The 20,993-nt window shown below is 39.9% G+C and overlaps 1 protein-coding gene across 5 annotated transcripts in view; it reads right to left on the bottom strand.

Moving 5' to 3' along the window:
- Nucleotides 1–13,107, bottom strand: part of fam13a (family with sequence similarity 13 member A) — a 256,286-nt gene extending 243,179 nt beyond the window's left edge. For 3 of the 5 annotated variants that reach the window (XM_039750166.1, XM_039750162.1, XM_039750161.1), the window contains exon 1: nucleotides 12,926–13,107. In XM_039750166.1, the coding sequence (XP_039606100.1) occupies nucleotides 12,926–12,952 (27 nt within the window). In that variant the 5' untranslated portion in view covers nucleotides 12,953–13,107. The remainder of the gene's footprint in view (nucleotides 1–12,925) is intronic. The other 2 variants (XM_039750165.1, XM_039750164.1) reach the window with 1 other exon arrangement.
- Between the last annotated feature and the right edge of the window lie 7,886 nt (nucleotides 13,108–20,993).

Consider the following 20,993-nt stretch of genomic DNA (forward strand, 5'->3'; position numbering starts at 1 on the left):
AAACAAAGCAGACATTTTCAGAGCTGCTTGGTGAAGATTCTTCTAGTTATCTGGCTCTGCTAAGCTCCAGAAATGCTGAGAAAGCTGTTGAGACTTTAACTGATAATTATTTTGAAGGTTTACTAATATATAATATATAAAATCCAATGTCTGTCTGGCTGTCTGTCTGTCTGCTTTTCACGAGAGAACTACTTAATGGATTTAGATTGGGTTTTTTTCCTAGAATTTGCTTAAACATTCCAGTTTGCGACTTCTTTCATTTCACTATGTATCATAGATCGTTTGCGGTTTCAATTTATTTGAGCGAATCCGAGAAACACGCAGCGGGCCGAGGGGAGGGGCCTTACTCACTCACTTGCCAGCTTTGGGGCGTGTTCCTCACCTCCGCTTAGCTAGCGAATGAAAGAACAATTGAACTCAACTTTGCTTGATATTTAAAATAAAGTGTTACTTAGGTCACATTGAAAAGATAGATTGCAATTTAGATTGTGGATCATATGATTTTTTGGAAAGATCGCCCACCCCTAATTTGACTAATCAAGTTTTAAAATTTATGTAGGATTCATTAGCCCTTTGGCGAGCTACTTGGAAAGGGGTTGCGAGTGACGTGTTGGAGACCCCGATGTACAATGTAGTACTAGGGTGTTGTACCACGTTAACTTCTCACTACATCCATAATGGCTAAGCAAAACGACCCCTTTTCATTGGCTGACTAGAAAGATTTGAATACACAATGGGCGGTGTGAAAATCGAGAGTACACCTTATGAGAAGGATTTAGGAGTCGTAGTGGACTCTAAGCTATCAACTGCCAGATAGTGTTCAGAAGTCATTAAGAAGGCGAACAGAATGTCAGGTTATATAGCGCCTTGATGTATAGAGAATAAGTCACAGGAGGTTCTGCTCAGGCTTTATAACACACTGGTGAGGCCTCATCTGGAGTCCTGTGTACAGTTTGGGTCTCCAGGATACAAAAAGGACATAACAGCACTGGAGAAAGTCCAGAGAAGAGCAACTAGGCTGATTACAGAGCTACAGGGGATGAATTATGAGGAAACATTAAAAGAGCTGAGCCTTTACAGAGATGAAGAGGAGACCTGAGTGAAGTGTTTAAAATTCTGAAATGAATTAGTCCAGTGGATCAAGACGGTGACTTTAAAATGAGTTCATCAAGAACTTGGGGACATAGCTGGAAACTTGTGAAGGGGAAATTTCACATAAACATTTCTTTACACAAAGAACGACAGACACTTGGAATAAGCAACCAAGTAGTGTGGTAGACAGTAAGACTTGAGGGACTTTCAAAACTCAACGATGTGGACAGGACTGGCAAGCTTTGTTGGGTTGAATGGCCTGTTCTCGTCTCGAGTGTTCTAATTACAACATGCAGGCTTTCAAGGCAACTCAGGCCTCTTCTTCAGGCAAGGTGTAGAATGATAACTTATGAGAAAAACCCAACTTCTCTTTTTCAAAAAAGCTGTATCACATTTTTTTTGTCTTCTTGACAGGCTCCCGGCTGGTAGTTGTGGTCCAGTACATATCTCCATATCCTTTACATCTAACTTGTGTCCAACGATTGCTACCATAGAAATTGTTTCATTTATCTGGGATTTTTACAGCCTACTCCTTTTTCTCATGGAAACAGGCACTGCAAAACTACACGACGTCTGCACAAGTAGTTTTTGACACATGTAATTTATTCCAATATACAGGTACGTGCACACACACACACACTCAAAGAAATGTAGAAGTGAAGAAAGCTGGCAGCTTGTTTGCCCTACCAGAGCATTGATCAGATGAAGAAGAGAAAGAACTGAATGTACAAACACACAGAGACACACACACAATAGAGCTGTAAAGGTCGTCATGGACAAGGCAATAAGCCAGCCCTGGACAACTCTGTCTGTCTATGTTTACCGTATATACTCACGTATAAGTCGGGTCTTGAAATCCGAAAAATCAATCATAAAAATCAGACCCCGACTTATACGCCCATTCAAAAATTAGACACTTAAATTTTTTTATTTTTTTTACATCTTCTTGACTCCTCCAATCCCGCCTCAGTTTCTCAGACACAACGAATTTTGTTGCAGCAGCGCCGTTACAAATTTCTTTTGCTACTTCAATGACATTTAATATAAAACCAGCTTCATATTTTCTTCTGATCAAACGCTCCATCGTAGATAAGGGATGCTCTTAAGAAAAAGGTGTATGAGGGCGTGACATACAAAAAACACAAATCAATGCAAACGTCGCTTTGGAATAGTGCGGGTATTACCATGTGGTCACGTAGGCACAATAGAGAGAGAGAGCGTGAGAGGGGTTAGGAGTACCCGCTGATACAGCGCATTGCCATACCGACATAGAAAAACAAAGGCAGTGCACTCCGTGGTTCCTCTCTCAGGTGGGCGTTAGCATATCATAATCTCTTGGACCAATAGCATGAGTTTCTGCATTCGACTTATACGATTGACATTATAAAATACTAGAAATTATACGATAAAATCAAGTCCCGACTTATCTGCGAGTAGATACGGTACTTCATTTGACTCAATTCGTTTAGTTTCAAATTAAATATTATTGAAGTTGCTAATTTCCTGTTTATTTTACTGTACATTTGTGTACTTAAATATAATACAAATTAAAGTACTTGATCTTGTATTACTGAATAGTGCCATAGGTTGTATTAGATTGTAAAATACTCCACTGCTTGATTTCCTATGTTATCACTAAAGTGTAATTTACTGTACATGGAAGTTCTGGAATGGCCATTCCATTCTGAGTTTTTAAAAAGCCCTGAAATGAAAACTGTCACTTTCCCTCAAACTGAGGCGGCAGATTCTAGCGAGTACGGTCTTTCAATTGGCGAATCGTTGCTGCAGAAGACATAAATCTTCAGCCATCAAGTGCTACATTTACAAGCAGACATTTCAGATACAAACTGCCAGCAAGGAGTTTGGAGTTTCCTGAATTAATGTAGCTTTGTTACACAGCAATCCTGGGCAACTTGTTTTGAACTCGTAGTTGATGCACTCAAGTTTGGTGACCAAGTGAGATAGTTTGGGCACATGCAGAGGGAAGATGAGGGATGCATTGGGAAAATAATGCTGAGGATAGAACCGCCTGGCAGGAGGAAAAGAGGGAGGCCAGAGAGGAGGTTTATGGATGAGGTGAGGGAGGACATGAAGGCAGGAAATGATGTGAAAGAAAGGGAGAGATGGAGACGGATGTTCCACTATAGTGACCCCTAACTAGGGGCAACTAAAAGAAGCAGCTGTTGACGCGCTCAAGTCACAGGACTACCAAGTCATACAAAGCACAAACATCTACTCTGTGTACGGTTTGACCAATCAGAAACAGTATTCATTCTAGCCCAACCACTCAACTTTGATAGGTAAATGTGACAGTTTTCATTTCAGGGTTAATTTCATGTTGTGCACATGTCACAAAAATGAACAAATGAACAAATAATTTTAATCCGCAATGAAATAAAAAACACAAAACATATTTTGTGGCACATTTAATCTCTTTGGTGTTAAACCTGAGCGTGACTTGGGCTTGAAATCCTACGCAATTACAGTTACCCACGTGTCCCACTCAGGATGATGGCTAATAATGCATTTACATTCTTAAGCACGAATAACATTCCAGACTGTATTCTGCTGCCATCTAGTGGATGGAATAACATCATGCTGCAAAAAAATCTTGAAAGTTTCTGCGTTTTGCCTCTCTAAGGTAACACATCAATATTCATGAGCGGGGCAGATGGCAAACGGCAAACAAAAAGACATAAAGGCAGTTTTAGAAAGGACCGATACTGAAGCACTACTCAAACTGAGCAATAGTGATGACAATGTGAACTGGACATCAGACGTTGACACAGCACTGTATGACCAAACCGCCGTGATATGCACAGTCAACTCGGTCACATGGCTTCAGTGTGGGGTGAGAGTAGCTGGATGACATAATGGTAAAATAATTATGAACAAGAATTAATTCCATGTCAAATCATCACACTTTTGGACCTCATCATGACCTGCTGATTTGATCGTGTGAGTGAGTGAGTGGGTTTTAGATAGATAGATACAGTGGTGTGAAAAACTATTTGCCCCCTTCCTGATTTCTTATTCTTTTGCATGTTTGTCACACAAAATGTTTCTGATCATCAAACACATTTAACCATTAGTCAAATATAACACAAGTAAACATAAAATGCAGTTTTTAAATGATGGTTTTTATTATTTAGGGAGAAAAAAAATCCAAACCTACATGGCCCTGTGTGAAAAAGTAATTGCCCCCTTGTTCAAAAATCACCTAACTGTGGTGTATCACACCCGAGTTCAATTTCCGTAGCCACCCCCAGGCCTGATTACTGCCACTCCTGTTTCAATCAAGAAATCACTTAAATAGGAGCTGCCTGACACAGAGAAGTAGACCAAAAGCACCTCAAAAGCTAGACATCATGCCAAGATCCAAAGAAATTCAGGAACAAATGAGAACAGAAGTCATTGAGATCTATCAGTCTGGTAAAGGTTATAAAGCCATTTCTAAAGCTTTGGGACTCCAGCGAACCACAGTGAGAGCCATTATCCACAAATGGCAAAAACATGGAACAGTGGTGAACCTTCCCAGGAGTGGCCGGCCGACCAAAATTACCCCAAGAGCGCAGAGACGTCTCATCCGAGAGGTCACAAAAGACCCCAGGACAACGTCTAAAGAACTGCAGGCCTCACTTACCTCAATTAAGGTCAGTGTTCACGACTCCACCATAAGAAAGAGACTGGGCAAAAACGACCTGCATGGCAGATTTCAAGACGAAACCACTGTTAAGCAAAAGAACATTAGGGCTCGTCTCAATTTTGCTAAGAAACATCTCAATGATTGCCAAGACTTTTGGGAAAATACCTTGTGGACTGATGAGACAAAAGCTAAACTTTTTGGAAGGCAAATGTCCGTTACATCTGGCGTAAAAGGAACACAGCATTTCAAAAAAAGAACATCATACCAACAGTAAAATATGGTGGTGGTAGTGATGGTCTGGGGTTGTTTTGCTGCTTCAGGACCTGGAAGGCTTGCTGTGATAGATGGAACCATGAATTCTACTGTCTACCAAAAATCCTGAAGGAGAATGTCCGGCCATCTGTTCGTCAACTCAAGCTGAAGCGATCTTGGGTGCTGCAACAGGACAATGACCCAAAACACACCAGCAAATCCACCTCTGAATGGCTGAAGAAAAACAAAATGAAGACTTTGGAGTGGCCTAGTCAAAGTCCTGACCTGAATCCAATTGAGATGCTATGGCATGATCTTAAAAAGGCGCTTCATGCTAGAAAACCCTCAAATAAAGCTGAATTACAACAATTCTGCAAAGATGAGTGGGACAAAATTCCTCCAGAGCGCTGTAAAAGACTCATTGCAAGTTATGGCAAATGCTTGATTGCAGTTATTGCTGCTAAGGGTGGCCCAACCAGTTATTAGGTTCAGGGGGCAATTACTTTTTCACACAGGGCCATGTAGGTTTGGATTTTTTTTCTCCCTAAATAATAAAAACCATCATTTAAAAACTGCATTTTGTGTTTACTTGTGTTATATTTGACTAATGGTTAAATGTGTTTGATGATCAGAAACATTTTGTGTGACAAACATGCAAAAGAATAAGAAATCAGGAAGGGGGCAAATAGTTTTTCACACCACTGTATATAGATAGATAGATACTTTATTAATCCCAAGGTTAAATTCCCATACTCCAGCAGCAGCATACTGATAATAACAATATTAAATTAAAGAGTGATAACAATGCAGGTATAACAGACAATAACTTTGTATAATATTAACGTTTACCCCCCGGGTGGAATTGAATTAACCCATGGAACTGAAATTGGACGCGTCTTGGATCAATACTAAGGGAGATTTTAAGCGAACAGAGTTTGAACTTATTGGTTTATATAGGACTGACTGGCTATATCTCCCTAAATATAAGTTGCACAGAAATGGTTCTCATTTTAAAGCTCTTTAAAGCACAAAATACTATGTTAATGAAAAATGACCATGTGATGAGTGATAATAAAAATTGAATAGCAAAAAAAAAAATCTATGCTTTAAAATTGGGCTTTTTTTTGTGTTTTTTTACTAAAGCTAGCTTTAATGTCATGAACATCCCCAGACAATCTGGACTTTGATTTTTGACTCGTTGCTAAGCTATCATTACTTATAGGTTGGCATCACATGGTTTCTTATCATTAATGGGCCTTTTTCATAGCTAGCCATATTGACATGAAATAGAGTATTGCAAGCACAGCTGACATTACGGTACCAATTATGCTACAATGAAATGGAACAGAAGCTTCATTAATGTCATCAGAGACACCTCTGCTTTCCATAATATTTCATGTCAAAATGGCTGCAGTGAAACGGGCTCATTCTAACATGGCTAATAAATTCTAATTCTCCACCCTGCATTAATCAGAGAGGAAGGAGGTGTGCAAATTGGTCAGGTGTAATCAGTCAATAGCAGATGCTGTCAATTACCTGGTGGAGATAAAAGCAATGTACGAGAGCATACATTTCCACAATGTCTTTGGTAGAGAAGTTGTTTAGACTCGATCAGAAATTTCTATTTTACCATTTCAAATGTCATCTCAAGAAGATAAGCCATGCTTTAATAGACAGCAATACAGAATCACCCAAGTCTCAGTTTAAGGTCACATCAGCGCATCTGAAGAAAGTGCTGTGTGATTCGATCAAAAGTCACACCTGAGGACAAACGCATCTGCCAGTCTGACTCTTCCAGTAGTGACTTGGCAGATGCTGCTGATTCTGAACCTACGGCCGGTGTCACAACTTCAGGAGATGAAGGTACATGGCTAGGATGTGTTGAAGAAACTATGCCCAGCACTAGAGTGTCGAGACTGAACTTTTCACATCCTCATGGACCATCACCATCCTACTGATTCCCATATCATTCCGATACTCTCGTCATGGATCATCATCAGGATGCGCTTTTAGTAATTGATATTGTACGGCAATAGGACAGACATACAGTACACAGTTTCTAGCAAACAAACAATTGCTGCATCAAAGGCGCTGAAGAAATATAAATTTAGAGTGTAGCCATTGTTTATATTCTTACATTCCCACCTTACCATTCAAACAGTACAACTTGTACGTAACTTAACATATTCGTGATTCCACCAAAGTTGAATTTCTTCCTAAGAGCCCGTCTAGTTTCAGTTTAGTTTTTGTTCATTTTTCAAGTTTATGAGGAAAGGCTTGATCTATATTTTCTGAAAACATACAATGAAACAGTACATGACATCAAATATGATTTACTTAATTCAAGGCCCTTTTTAGTAGGCCATTGTCTCTCGAGAAGTCAAAAGTGTGAACTGAAGAGAAAAACAAACTATTCTGATTTTACCATTAATTCTATTTTCTTATAGTTACATTGGCATTATTGTCTTTTTTCATTCATTTTTAACTGGAATTTTTATTTTATTTCGACTAAAATGATATTTTCCAGCCTTTAGTCTTACTTTTCCTGAACCCTAATATCCCTGTGCCTTTCACTGATCACTAACTGCTATTCAACAGCATAAGGAACTGTGGTCCTGACGCACACTTCAGATATTTAATTACATCTCAGCAACGGCTCGAAAACCAAACATCAAATTTTCTGGAGATGTTTGTGACATTCATTATAAGCTAGCTTTAGTAAAAAAAAAAAAAAAAACTGACAAATTTTAGAATTTTGCTATTCAATTTTTATTATTATAATCACTCATAACATGGTCATGTTTCATTTTGGGGAGAGCACAGTATTTACGCAAAATCTAGAGTTGCAAGAGTTTTAAAACAATATGGGAACCATTTCTGCGCAACTTATATTTATGGAGATAAGCCGGGCAACCTCATCATCCCCCCCGCCGACTAAGTTCTAAATTTGTTACTGTAAATCTCCCTTAATATTGATCCAAGACACGTTTAATTTCAGTTTCATAGGTTACTCATACGATCAAATCAGCATGCCAAGTTTTGTTAAAATCTGTGACAATGAGGTTCAAAATTGTGCTGATTTGACATGGAATTACCCCTTGTTCACAATTATTTTACCATTTTGTCATGCAGCTACTGTCGTCCCACACTGAAGCCATGCGACTGAATTCACTGTGCATATCACCGCGGTTTGGTCATACAGTGCTGTGTCAACGTCTGATGTCCAGTTCACATTGTCATCACTATTGCTCAGTTTGAGTAGTGATTCAGTGCCAGTTCTTTCTAAAACTGCTATTGTGGGCTGCATCAGGAGTGGGCAGGAGGAGGAGTACAGGAAGTTAATCAAAGACTTTGTTAAATGGTGCGACTCAAACCACTTACACCTTAACACCAGCAAGACCAAGGAGCTGGTGGTGGATTTTAGGAGGCCTAGGCCCCTCATGGACCCCGTGATCATCAGAGGTGACTGTGCAGACCTTTAAATATCTGGGAGTGCAACTGGATGACAAATTGGACTGGACTGCCAATACTGATGCTCTATGTAAGAAAGGTCAAAGCAGACTATACTTTCTCAGAAGGTTGGCATCCTTTAACATCTGCAGTAAGATGCTGCAGATGTTCTACCAGACGGTTGTGGCGAGTGCCCTCTTCTACGCAGTGGTGTGCTGGGGTGGCAGCATAAAGATGAAAGACGCCTCACGCCTGGACAAACTTGTTAAGAAGGCAGGCTCTATTGTAGGAGTAAAGTTGGACAGTTTAACATCCGTGGCAGAGAGACGGGCACTAAGCAAACTCCTGTCAATCATGAAGAATCCACTGCATCCACTGAACAGTGTCATCTCCAGACAGAGGAGTAGCTTCAGTGACAGACTTTTGTCACCGTCCTGCTGCACTGACAGACTGAGGAGATCGTTCCTCCCCCACACTATGCGACTCTTCAATTCCACCCGGGGGAGTAAATGCGAACATTAATTTTATTTTAATTTTGTTTTCATTTTTATTACTATTTAATTTAATATTGTTTCTTTGTATCAGTATACTGCTGCTGGATTATGTAAATTTCCCCTTGGGATTAATAAAGTATCTATCTATCTATCTATCTATCTTTATGGCTTTTTGTTTGCCCTTTGCCATCTACCCCACTCATGAATATTGATGTGTTACATTAGAGTGGTAAAACACACAGAAAAGTCCAAAGCCAAGAAAAGCGTTTGCCCCTCAGCACTGCTCACAATACGGCGACTCTCAATGTTCACGTCAGAGGAAATGTGGAAGTCACTAAGCCCTATGCTGTGGTAGCCCACAATAACACAGGAGGCGCATTGATCATGCAGAACAAGCAGTGACACTCAACTCTGTCATACACAAACAATGCAAGAAAATATTACTAGAAAAATAGTGCAAAGAACCAAACTTCTACTGCCCTGATTTCGACATCGGGCTATGCACTGGGGACTATCTCAAAACTTGTCACACAAAGGACGTGAACTAAATCTGCATCAGTACAGCAGTGGACACTCGACAGATCTTTTTTACTCTACCTTGATGTTTTGGTATTTACGTGTTTCATTTTTCCTTGTTAAAAGGGTATACATAAGGAGGTTAAATATTTATATTCCCATTATATGCTGTTGTTTATTGTCACATTTCACTGCCCTTATTTATTTCTGTAATTTTTTTTTTCTATTTAATTTTGTCCAGAATTTTCCTCCATACCTATACGAAGCAGGCTGAACTGAAAAGCATAGATGGGTCTGAGCATTCCTATGGGAGTAGGAACCAACTGAAATGGGGCAGGACGTTCCTGAAATCGCAACACAAAATTTAAATTCACATGCATTAAAAGTTTTAACATCCTTTAGGCCAGGGGTTCTCAACCTTTTCCACCCCATCCCTTCAAATTTTCTTCTGGGCTTGATTTTCTGAGCAAATTTACTCCAACTGGGGTAGGCAAAAATTTATCTCCAGTTTGGAACCCCCTCTTCAACAGATAAGCAAGCGGACTTGTTTTTAACTACACGTATGGCTCGGCTCTTAAAACAAAAGGATGTGTACTAAATTTGAATCAGTACAGCAGTGGATACTCAACAGATCTTTTTTTTGCTTGATTTATATTGATGTTTTGGCATTTACGTGTTTCCGTTACATGTAATAACTTTTTTCTTGAAAAAAAAATAAAAATCCACCTTTATAGCGTTTTTTTCCTGGAGTAAACATGATAAGGGGTTCAAATATTTATTTATATTATATGTTGTTATTAATTGCCACATTTCACCACACTTTTATTTATTTTTTTATTTAATTTTGTCGAAAATATGCCTCCATACTTCTAAGAAGCAGGCTGAACAGAAACACATAGATGAGGTGGGGTGTTAGGAACCAACAGAAATGAGGCAGGACATTCCTGGGATCTCAACACAAAATTCAGATTCACATGCAGTAAAAGTTTTAACACCCTTAGGCCTGGGGTCCTCAACCTTTTCCACCCACCCCTTCAAATTTTCTTCTTGACTTGATTTTCTGAGTAAATTTACCACCCCCGGGGTAGGCAAAACTTATCCCCAGTTGGGAATCGAATTGAGAATTGAAGTTTTTGCTGTCAGCTTTTTTCTTACTTCTGGTTCAATCATCTTCAACAGGTAAGCAAGCAGACTTGTTTTTAACTACATGTATGACTCAGTTCTTAAAAGCAAAGAGCAATAGAGTTGAGACTAGCCAAGCAGAAGGGAGCGACTGCAACTGCATAGCCATTTAAAAAAAAACCATTCATCTTTAGGGATTGTTACTATCCGATTTGGACAACACATGTACAAAAATACATAATTTTGGCTACTCTGTTTTATGTCAGCTGCCCAATTAGGACAATGCATACAAATGATTGTTTTTAAGTTAGTGTAAAATGAATCATTTTAATAATGTAATTCTGTTCATATATGGTTTTTTTATACATTAGGTTGTCGCCATTTTCTTTCAGCTGCTCCCGTTAGGGGTCACCACAGCAGATCACCTTTATCCATATCTTCCTGAACTCGTCATCTTGCTCTGTCACATCCATCACCTGCATGTTCTCTCTCACCACATCCATAAACCTTCTCTTAGGCCTTCCTCTTTTCCTATTACCTGGTGGCTCTATCTTTAACATCCTTCTCCCAATATATCCAGTTTCTCTCCTCTGCACATGTCCAAACCAACCCAATCTCGCCTCTCTGGCTTTGTCTCCTAACTGTCCCACCTGAGCTGACCCTCTAATGTCCGCATTTCTAATCCGGTCCATCCTCGTCACACCCAATGCAAGTCTTAATATCCTTAACTCTGTCTCCTGTTTCTTGGTCAGTGCCATCATCTCCAACTCAAATAACATAGCTGGTCTCACTACCGTCCTGTAGACCTTCCCTGTCACACTTGTTGATACCCGTCTGTCACAAATTACTCCTGACACGCTTCTCCATCCTTCCTTCACTTCTCTTCCACACTCCCTATTACTCTGTATTGTTGATCTCAAGTATTTAAACTCCTCCACCTTCGCCAGCTCTACTCCCTGCATCCTCACCATTCCACTGACCTCCCTCTCATTTACACACATGTATTCTTATCTTGGTGGTCCTACTGACCTTCATTCCTCTCCTCTCTAGAGTATACACATTACGTAATGTTTGGACATTGTTTTGTGGCAATAAAGAAGTAGTTTGGTTTGTGTCATCCAAACTGATCAAGACTGCTTATCTCTTTCTCAGCAGATGGTGAGAACATAGTACCAGAACTGGCACTCTGCATCTTTTAATGTGCACGTTGACTGCTTTGGTTGTGTCTTTAATGATATGTTTTGCTTTTTAAAAATCACAAAAATATTTCTTTAGTTCTAGACTCACTCTTTCAATAAAAAAACAGAGAAGTAAATAGTGGTTACTTGGATGGATGTCACAGTTGTAAAAGAACATCATAAAACAATAACGGATGTTATGTACCTTTGCTGTGCATGCGTTGTCCAAATCAGGTTGTGTCAGTGATGTGCAGGAAAACCAACAAAGAGGCACCGACAAAGGACTCAAACCCTGGATGCCGGGTCCATGTCGGCGCCAAGTTTCATTTTATCATTTTGATTAACTTGAATACAATGGAATTTTCTGGACAGGAATGAAAAAACATGAAGTTGAACCATCATCATACCAACATACATGCAGCGGGGCACAAACAGATCAAGCCAGCCGGTAAGAACAGACACTCTTGGCAGTCAAAATCCCGATTGGTCACTTGAGTTGGCGGATTTCTACCTGGGCTCCCCAAGGCCAAGACGGCTGCTTTTGGGACACCGCAGAGGTTCAAACTGAAGCTGTCGCCCTGAGAACGGCCAAAGTAAAGTATTTCACACATCCTTTAGCATGACTTTATCATGCTTCCCGTATTTACCTTTTTTCAAACTAATATTCTGATCACTTTTTTGAGATCATTCTGGTTTCTCTGACTGGTTACACGAACTGCTCTGCCAGGTGTGAATTCGGTTCGCACAGCGGGGTTTGACTGCAGCGCGTGCTCTTCGACAGACGGCGAGCTCCGTAGTGAACCGTACGATGGAGAAAACTGTAAAGTCAGCGTCGACAGCGGATTAGACACGGTAGAATTCTTTTCATTTTCAGTTCAGGTCCGCTTTGACGCTTTCAGTCTGTTACGAGTCGTAGTCGTCTCGAGCGCCGAGAGGAACGACGGCTCTTCAGCATTAACCGTGGGCTCCTACCGACTTCAACTACAACTTTACTTAACCGTTACCAGCGCTTACTTTGCCGGTTTATTTGTCCAAATAAAAGTTGACAAATTCTAAAAGGCATGCCCTCTCTCCCTCCCTCCGTCAGTCCCTCCCATTATACGCAGCTAGTAAACCTCTCAGATTTGGGCAGACCTTCCCCTGTATGTCTAATAAGCCGACCTCACAGTACTTACACACATGGTTATGGCGCCGGCTCCCATCCCTTTGAGAACAATCTGAAGACAGCGGGCGACTGTTAGAGGTGAAGAAAGCAAAAGTCCACCATCTCGTCCATGACCAACGTCGAGCCCAAAAAAAGGTTAAATGCCAAACTCTGGAAAGCGAGCAGTCGAGGCTGAGTGCCAAGAGACTGAGCTCGGGAGCGCGCAATCCCGCCCAGGATGAAATCTGAGGTCTGCAATCCTATTGGCTGGGACGGCTCACCATGTGACCTAAGCAGGACAAAAAGCTCCTGAACGCTTCAGACGAGGAGGACGCAGCGCAGCAGTCATAGAGCGATCCTTTTAACGTGTCGTGTGGATAAACCTATGGAGTAAAACGGTGATTGATCGATTAGCAATTCATTTAACAAATAGAAAATTAATCGCGCCATATCAACGTGGATTCCGCAAAGGCAGGATGACGCTAGACTCTGTGTTAATGTCTAGAATCAGGTATTTGAAAGGTCCAAATTAACAAGGAAGTAGTGGTAGGGGCAATTTTTAATATTGAAAAGGCATATGAAATGCTTTGGAAGGGTTAGTGTTTGTAAATAAAACTGGAAAGACTTTAGTAATTATAATTGGATTAAAGAATTCTTGTTCCAGGGAGCTATTTAGGTTATTATGGGTAAGGCATATTGTAAGGTTTATCCAGTAGATAATGGGACCTTGCCAGGTAGTGGGGTTTTGTAGTCAGGTCCTATTTCATACAATACAATGTCAATGTAAAATTTATTTATATAGCACATTTTAAACAACATAGGAATGCTGTGGCAAAAGTGCTTTACAATAATAGAATAAAAGAAAAATATACAATTAACATGAATAACATACATATAAATAAAAGAAATGAACATAAATAAAATAAATTATAAATAGAAGTCATGTTACATAATCACAATGAGGAAACCATCAGTATTACGGAAGGTCACAGAATGCAAGTGGAATAGAAATGAGTCTTTAATCTTGTTTTGAACAGTGCAATTGTAGACAACTCCTTTATGTAATGAGGTAAAGAGTTCCACAGGCGAGGAGCAGCAGCTGCACAAGTCCTGTCCCCCTTAGTTTTACACTCGGTACGAGGGACAACAAGAGACAACTGACCAGAAGATCTAAGCACTCTGGATGGCTGGTGTAAAACACACAATTCGGATAAATAGGCAGGAGCGAGCCCATGTAAAGATTTAAAAACTAGCAACAAGATTTTAAAATCAATTCGAAAACTGACAGGCAGCAGCCAGTGTAAAGCAGCTAATATTGGAGAAACAGAATCAGACTTTCTAGCCCCAACCGGAAAGCGAGCGGCAGCATTCTGGACCAACTGTAACCTGCGTATCAGGGATTTGCTAATCTCAGAATACAGAGAGTTGCAGTAATCAAAGGCGAGAAAAGATAAAAGCATGAATAGCTTTCTCAAGATCCCTAGAAGATAAAAAAAAGGCTTGATCTTACCTAATAGATGAAGTTGGAAAAAGCAACTCTTGACTACAGAATTAATCTGTTTCTCAAAAGAGAGGTTACTGTCAAAGATAACACCAAGATTGTGGACTTGAGGTTTGCAAAAGACAGAGAAAGAGCCAAGAAGTCCAAGGCCAATTTGGGCTTTAGCTGATGGACCCACTATAAGCACCTCCATTTTATTTTGATTCAGATCAAGAAAATTATTAGCCATCCAGGATATTACAATTTATTTTTGTTTAGCCCAGAATCACACAAGATGTGCTACAATGGGCTTTAACAGGCCTCTTGACAGCCCCCCAGCCTTGAGTCACTAAGAAGACAAGGAAAAACTCCCAAAAACAAACCCTTGTAGGGAAAAAAATGGAAGAAATCTCAGGAAAGGCAGTTCAAAGAGAGACCTCTTTACAGGTAGGTTGGGCGTGCAGTGGGTGTCAAAAAAGAAAGGGGCCAGTTCAATACAATACACAGAACAAAACACAAGTAATCCTGAATGCAGTATAATAGTAAAATAAAAATATTACAAGTACAAAGCAGAATTTAACAGTTGATGATATCACATAGGATGGCACGGTGGCACAGTGGGTAGAGCTGCAGCCTCGCACTTAGGAGACGCGGGTTTGCCTCCTGGGTCCTCCCTGCGTGGAGTCTGCATGTTCTCCCCGTGTCTGCATGGGTTTCCTCCCACAGTCCAAAGACATGCAGGTTAAGTGCATTGGCAATCCAAAATTGTGTGTGCTTGGTGTGTGGGTGTGTGTGTGTACATGCCCTGCGGTGGGCTGGTGCCCTGCCCAGGGTTTGTTCCCTGCCTTGCGCCCTGTGTTGGCTGGGATTGGCTCCAGCAGACCCCCGTGACCCTGTAGTTAGGATATAGCGGGTTGGATAATGCATGGATGGATGCTATCACATAATATGATTTGCATTTTTTCAGAGTCTTGAAGACCTCAGCCATCAAGCTGCCTCCCACAATGGGCCATTCCACAGCTGAGATAGCACTGGGCCAGCCAATCCGATGAAAGGACCCCACTTTCCCACGATTCCTGTGATCCTCCATCAGGGATGACTTTACCTTAGGCAGGCAAAACAACTTGGCAAGTGGGCCGTGGGCACCAAGTGCCACATTTGAGTACCGAGAAGAGAAACAGAATAGGTGAGGGTTAGTATCAAATTCTAACAATCATGTTACTGATGTTTAGTGCTAATGACTGAGAACAGAGATGCAGTCTGTACAGTTGATCAGCAGCTCTAGTCAGGGTGTGCTAAACTGAAGTTGTGAGATTTAAAAGCTGAGACCAAAGGGGCATCTCTTATAGTAGCAGACAGACCACTCCACAGTTTAGGGGGGTCCTGTTACTAAAAGCTCAACCTCCCACTGTTATTTTATTAATCCTTGGAATCCTAAGCAGAGTGCCATCTTGAGATCTTAATGTGTGCTCTGGTTTGTAAGTCATGATAAGTTCAGACAAGTAAGCCGGACCTCGGCCATTTAATGCTTTCTATGTTAAAAGGAGGATTTTGAAATCTGCCCTAAACTTAACCGGGAGCCAATGTAAGGATTTAAGAACTGGAGTTATGTGTTCGTATTTTCTTGTTCTTGTAATAATTCTTGCAGCCACATTTTGGATTAACTGGATGTTGTATAAAGAACAATTTCATTTATTCCAATTTTATATTAGAATAAAGCTTTATAAAGCTAAACCTGATATTTACTGTAATTTGGGACTGGGACAGCATACAGGCTTGGGCAGATTTGTGGCAGATAAAATTTAATGTCAGTAAATGTAAAGTATTACATCTAGTAAGTACAGCCATGCTCAGAAGTTTTGAGAATGACACGTATTGGTTTTCACAAAGTTTGCTGCTTCAGTGTTTTTTAGATCTTTTTGTTTGTTTCTATGGTATACTGAAGTAGAATTACAAGCGTGTCATGAGTTTCAAAGGCTTTTATTGACAATTAAATTAAGTTTATGCAAAGAGTCAATATATTCAAAACCTCCACAATTCGCCCCTGGCAGGCTGTCAATCAACTTCTGGACCAAATCCTGATTGATGGCAGCCCATTCTTGCATAATGAATGATTGGAGTTTGTCAGAATTGGTGGGGTTTTTTGTCCACCCACCTCTTGAGGATTGAACACGAAGTTCTCAGTGGAATTAAGGTCTGGGGAGTTTCCTGGCCATGGACCCCAAATGTTGATGTTTTGTTCCCCGAGCCACTTAGTTCTCACTTTGGTGCGCTGTCATGCTGGAAAAGGCATTGTTGGTCACCAAGCTGTTCTTGGATGGTTGGGAGAAGTTGCTCTCAGAGGATGTTTTGGTATCTTGGTACAGAGGTGAGGTTTGAATACACAATAGGAGGCCTGAAAATCCAAACTTCACCTTATGAGAAGGACTTAGGACTTGCAGTGGACTTGGCACTATTAAATGTTAGAGCTTTAACTAACAAGACATTTTTATAAATGATCTTATTAGTGATAGAAACATTGATTTTATTGCACTAAATGAAACGTGGCTTAACTCAAATGGCGCGGCTGTTTTAATCGAATCTGCGCTCCGGATTACAGTTTTCTCGTGCAGACCGCCAAGGAAAAAAGGGGGGCGGCTTGGCAAACATTTACTCGAGCGATTAAAATGTAAAGATGTTAGTTTTGGTAAATTTAAGTCCTTTGAGTATCTCGCCGTTGTTATCCATGGAGATTCTCACATGCTAGTATTATCCGTGTATAGACCTCCTAAATATAAGGCATCTTTCCTTGAGGAATTCTCTGACTTAATGTCAATTTTAATTACGAACTATGACACACTCTTAATAGTCGGCGACTTTAACTTTCATATCAACAATCAGTGTGACCAAAAAGTAAAAGAATTCATGAACCTCCTGGACTCTTTTGATTTTAGACGCTCGTTAATCAGCCTACACATAAAGCAGGTCATACGTTAGACTTAGTGATTGCTAAAGGACTTAAAGTTGATATAAAGCAGGTCATTGATATTCGTCTATCAGACCATTTCCTTCTACTATTTAATATAGAAATTAATGATAGAAAAAATTCATGAGAAGCATATTGTTAAAAACGCTTCTTTGACTCATCAGCAGCTTTAAAACTTACAAACATTCTAAGCAATCAGTCCGTTTATAGTGCCAGCTATAATAGCGAGGATAATGTAAATAGTAAAGTGGAAAACTTTAATTCTAAAGTAAGAACTGCTGTTGACATAGTTGCACCTGAAAAGACAGTTAAAAAATCTTCTAGCATTGTTATACCATGGAAGACCCAAAGAGTGTCTGATTTAAAGAGAACATGTCGTAGAGCTGAGCGTCAATGGAGGAAGACTAAACTAACTATCCACTATGAAATATTAAAAGTTAAAATAACAGAATACAATAACACTGTCCGTCTTGAGAGGCGCTGCTATTTCTCTAAGATTATAAATAACAATGCTAGTAATCCCAGAGTCTTATTTTCTACAATTGATCGTCTGTTAAACCCAGGTAACACAAAGGAATGCCCCCAGAATACTTCCAGTGAAACCTGTGAGGCTATTGCTGTATTTTTCAATCAAAAAATTAATGATATTAGAGATAACATAGTATATCTCCCCAACACTGCAGAACCTCCAAAGCCCCGGTACTCCATTATAAACAAATTAAATGCTTTCACCAGGATAGATTTACCTGAATTACAAAGTATAATCTCTCAACTGAAACCCTCCACCTGCGTCCTTGACCCAATACCAACAAGGTTTTTCAAAGAAATATCAGGCGTGCTAATTGACAATATTCTTGACATAGTAAATTCGTCATTAGATACGGGGGTCTTCCCAGACTGTCTTAAGACTGCTGTAGTTAAACCCCTACTTAAGAAACATAATCTTGACCCTCTGCTTTTGAAAATTTTAGACCCATCTCTAACCTGCCTTCTTAAGTAAAGTTCTAGAGAAGGCAGTCATTATGCAGTTAAATGACCACCTCAATAAACATGCTATTCTTGATAAATTTCAGTCAGGTTTCAGAACAAATCACAGCACAGAAACTGCACTCGTTAAAGTAGTAAATGACTTGCGGGTAAATGCAGACAGAGGCCATTTATCTGTTCTCATCCTCTTAGATCTGAGTGCTGCATTTGACACCATTGATCATAATATTCTTAGAAATCGCCTTAGTCAATGGGTGGGCCTCTCTGGCAGTGTCTTAAATTGGTTTGAATCCTACCTGGCAGGGAGAAAATTCTTTGTTAGTTGTGGTAATTACAACTCAAAGACACAAGATATCCAATATGGTGGTCCACAAGGCTCTATCCTGGGTCCGCTGCTCTTCTCAATCTACATGCTTCCGTTAGGTCAGATTATCTCAGGGCACAACGTGAGCTACCACAGCTATGCTGATGACACACAGCTGTACTTATCAATAGCACCTGATGACCCTGATTCTATTGATTCACTAACACAATGTCTTACTGGTATTTCTGAATGGATGAATAGTAATTTTCTCAAACTAAATAAAGAGAAAACTGAAATTTTAGTAATTGGCAATAATGGATACAATGAGGTTATCAGAAATAAACTTGATGCATTAGGATTAAAAGTTAAGACGGAAGTAAAAAACTTAGGGGTAACTGTTGACTGTAATCTGAATTTTAAATCACATATTCATCAGATCACTAGGACAGCATTTTTTCACTTAAGAAACATAGCAAAAGTTAGACCTCTTATATCATTGAAAGATGCTGAGAAATTAGTTCACGCGTTTGTTTTCAGTCGACTAGATTACTGCAACGCACTCCTCTCAGGACCACCCAAAATGAGTGCAGAATGGAGCTGCTAGAATCCTAACTAGGAAAAGAAAATCTGAGCACATTTCTCCAGTTTTGATGTCACTACACTGGTTACCTGTGTCATTCAGGATTGACTTTAAAATTCTGCTTATGGTTTATAAAGCCTTAAATAATCTGCCCCATCTTATATATCGGAATGTCTGACACCTTATATTCCAAATCGTAACCTCAGATCCTCAAATGAGTGTCTCCTTAGAATTCCAAAAGCTAAACTTAAAAGAAGTGGTGAGGCGGCCTTCTGCTGTTATGCACCTAAAATCTGGAATAGCCTGCCAATAGGAATTCACCAGGCTGATACAGTAGAGCACTTTAAAACACTGCTGAGAACACATTACTGTAACATGGCCTTTTTATAACTTCACTTTAACTTAATCCTGATACTCTGTATGTTCAATTCATCATAATAACTATTCATGGTGGCTCTAAAATCCATACTGACCCCTACTCTCTCTTCTGTTTCTTTTTCGGTTTTTTGTGGTGGTGCCTGCGCCACCTCCACCTACTCAAAGCTTCATGATGCTCCAACAATGATGGATGGATTAAAGGCAGAAGTCTACGTGACCATCATCATCATCAAGCCCTTCTGTGAGAACCCTAAATCCAAAGAGGACTGTTTCATTTATGTTAGGTAGAATGCCCAGAGGTGGTCTGGGGTGGTCTTGGTCTGGAATCCCTACAGATTTTATTTTTTTTTTTCCAGCCTCTGGAGTTTTTTTTTTTCTGTCCACCCTGGCCATCAGACCTTACTTATTCTATGTTAATTAATGTTGACTTATTTTTATTTTTTATTGTGTCTTCTATTTTTCTATTCTTCATTTTGTAAAACACTTTGAGCTAGATTTTTTTGTATGAAAATGTGCTCTATAAATAAATGTTGTTGTTGTTATTGCGAGGAAGTAATCTTCTTTGTTGGAACGTCCCGATTGTGACGAAATTGCTGTCAGGAAACGTCCTGTCATTTACTCAAACTGCTGTCATGGCAACGTCTAAGCATAGCTCAAGTGAAATCGGGAGTGAGTTGAGTACAGACTCGAAGTCAGAAAATATAATTGGAGATCTTAAAGGTCACATAAGTCGGAGGAACGATAAGCTTGCTGTGTTTAAAAATGAAATCGAAAGTCTTAAAGACATTCCAGGAAATCATTTAATAGTAGCAGAAAGACTTGGAAAATTTTGTGAGACCCACAGTGAGATAGAGGATATACATAAAAGGCCTCGATCCGTAAAGAGGGAGCGATTAAGACATTCGCAGAAAGCTCTAAGAAATGGAATGAATTCATTGATGCAACGGCGGTATGGCTGAAAGATACAAATAGCCTGTTAACACACACATCTGATGAACAGCTAGTTAATCAATTCGAAGAGATGCAATTACAAGAACGGGATCACTCAGAGTCAAAAGTATTAAAGGCTTCTCATCGGTTAAAGTGCGCCCTTGATATTAAATGTGATTCTTCAGAACAGAAGGGCGCAGTAGCGTCAGCATCCTCTTCGACAGTCACACTTGAGCGGATGGAATTCGATAGAATCCTACAAAAACTTCATGAGCTTGAGTTTATAGTAAAAAATAACAGGTACGATCGGAACAACCTTCGACTAGCGCAATAGCAGGCACGCAGAGCTCTAAAAATGATATAACAGACATACTAGCGCAGAATCAAGCTGAATGTCAGAAAGCAATCACTGAAATGGCTAAATCGTTAATTAATCAAAAGATAACACCTGCTCCAGCACCTCCAGGTGAAGTAC

This window comes from Polypterus senegalus, chromosome 4 (genome assembly GCF_016835505.1).
Source record: "Polypterus senegalus isolate Bchr_013 chromosome 4, ASM1683550v1, whole genome shotgun sequence".
Taxonomy (NCBI): Eukaryota; Metazoa; Chordata; class Cladistia; order Polypteriformes; family Polypteridae; genus Polypterus; species Polypterus senegalus.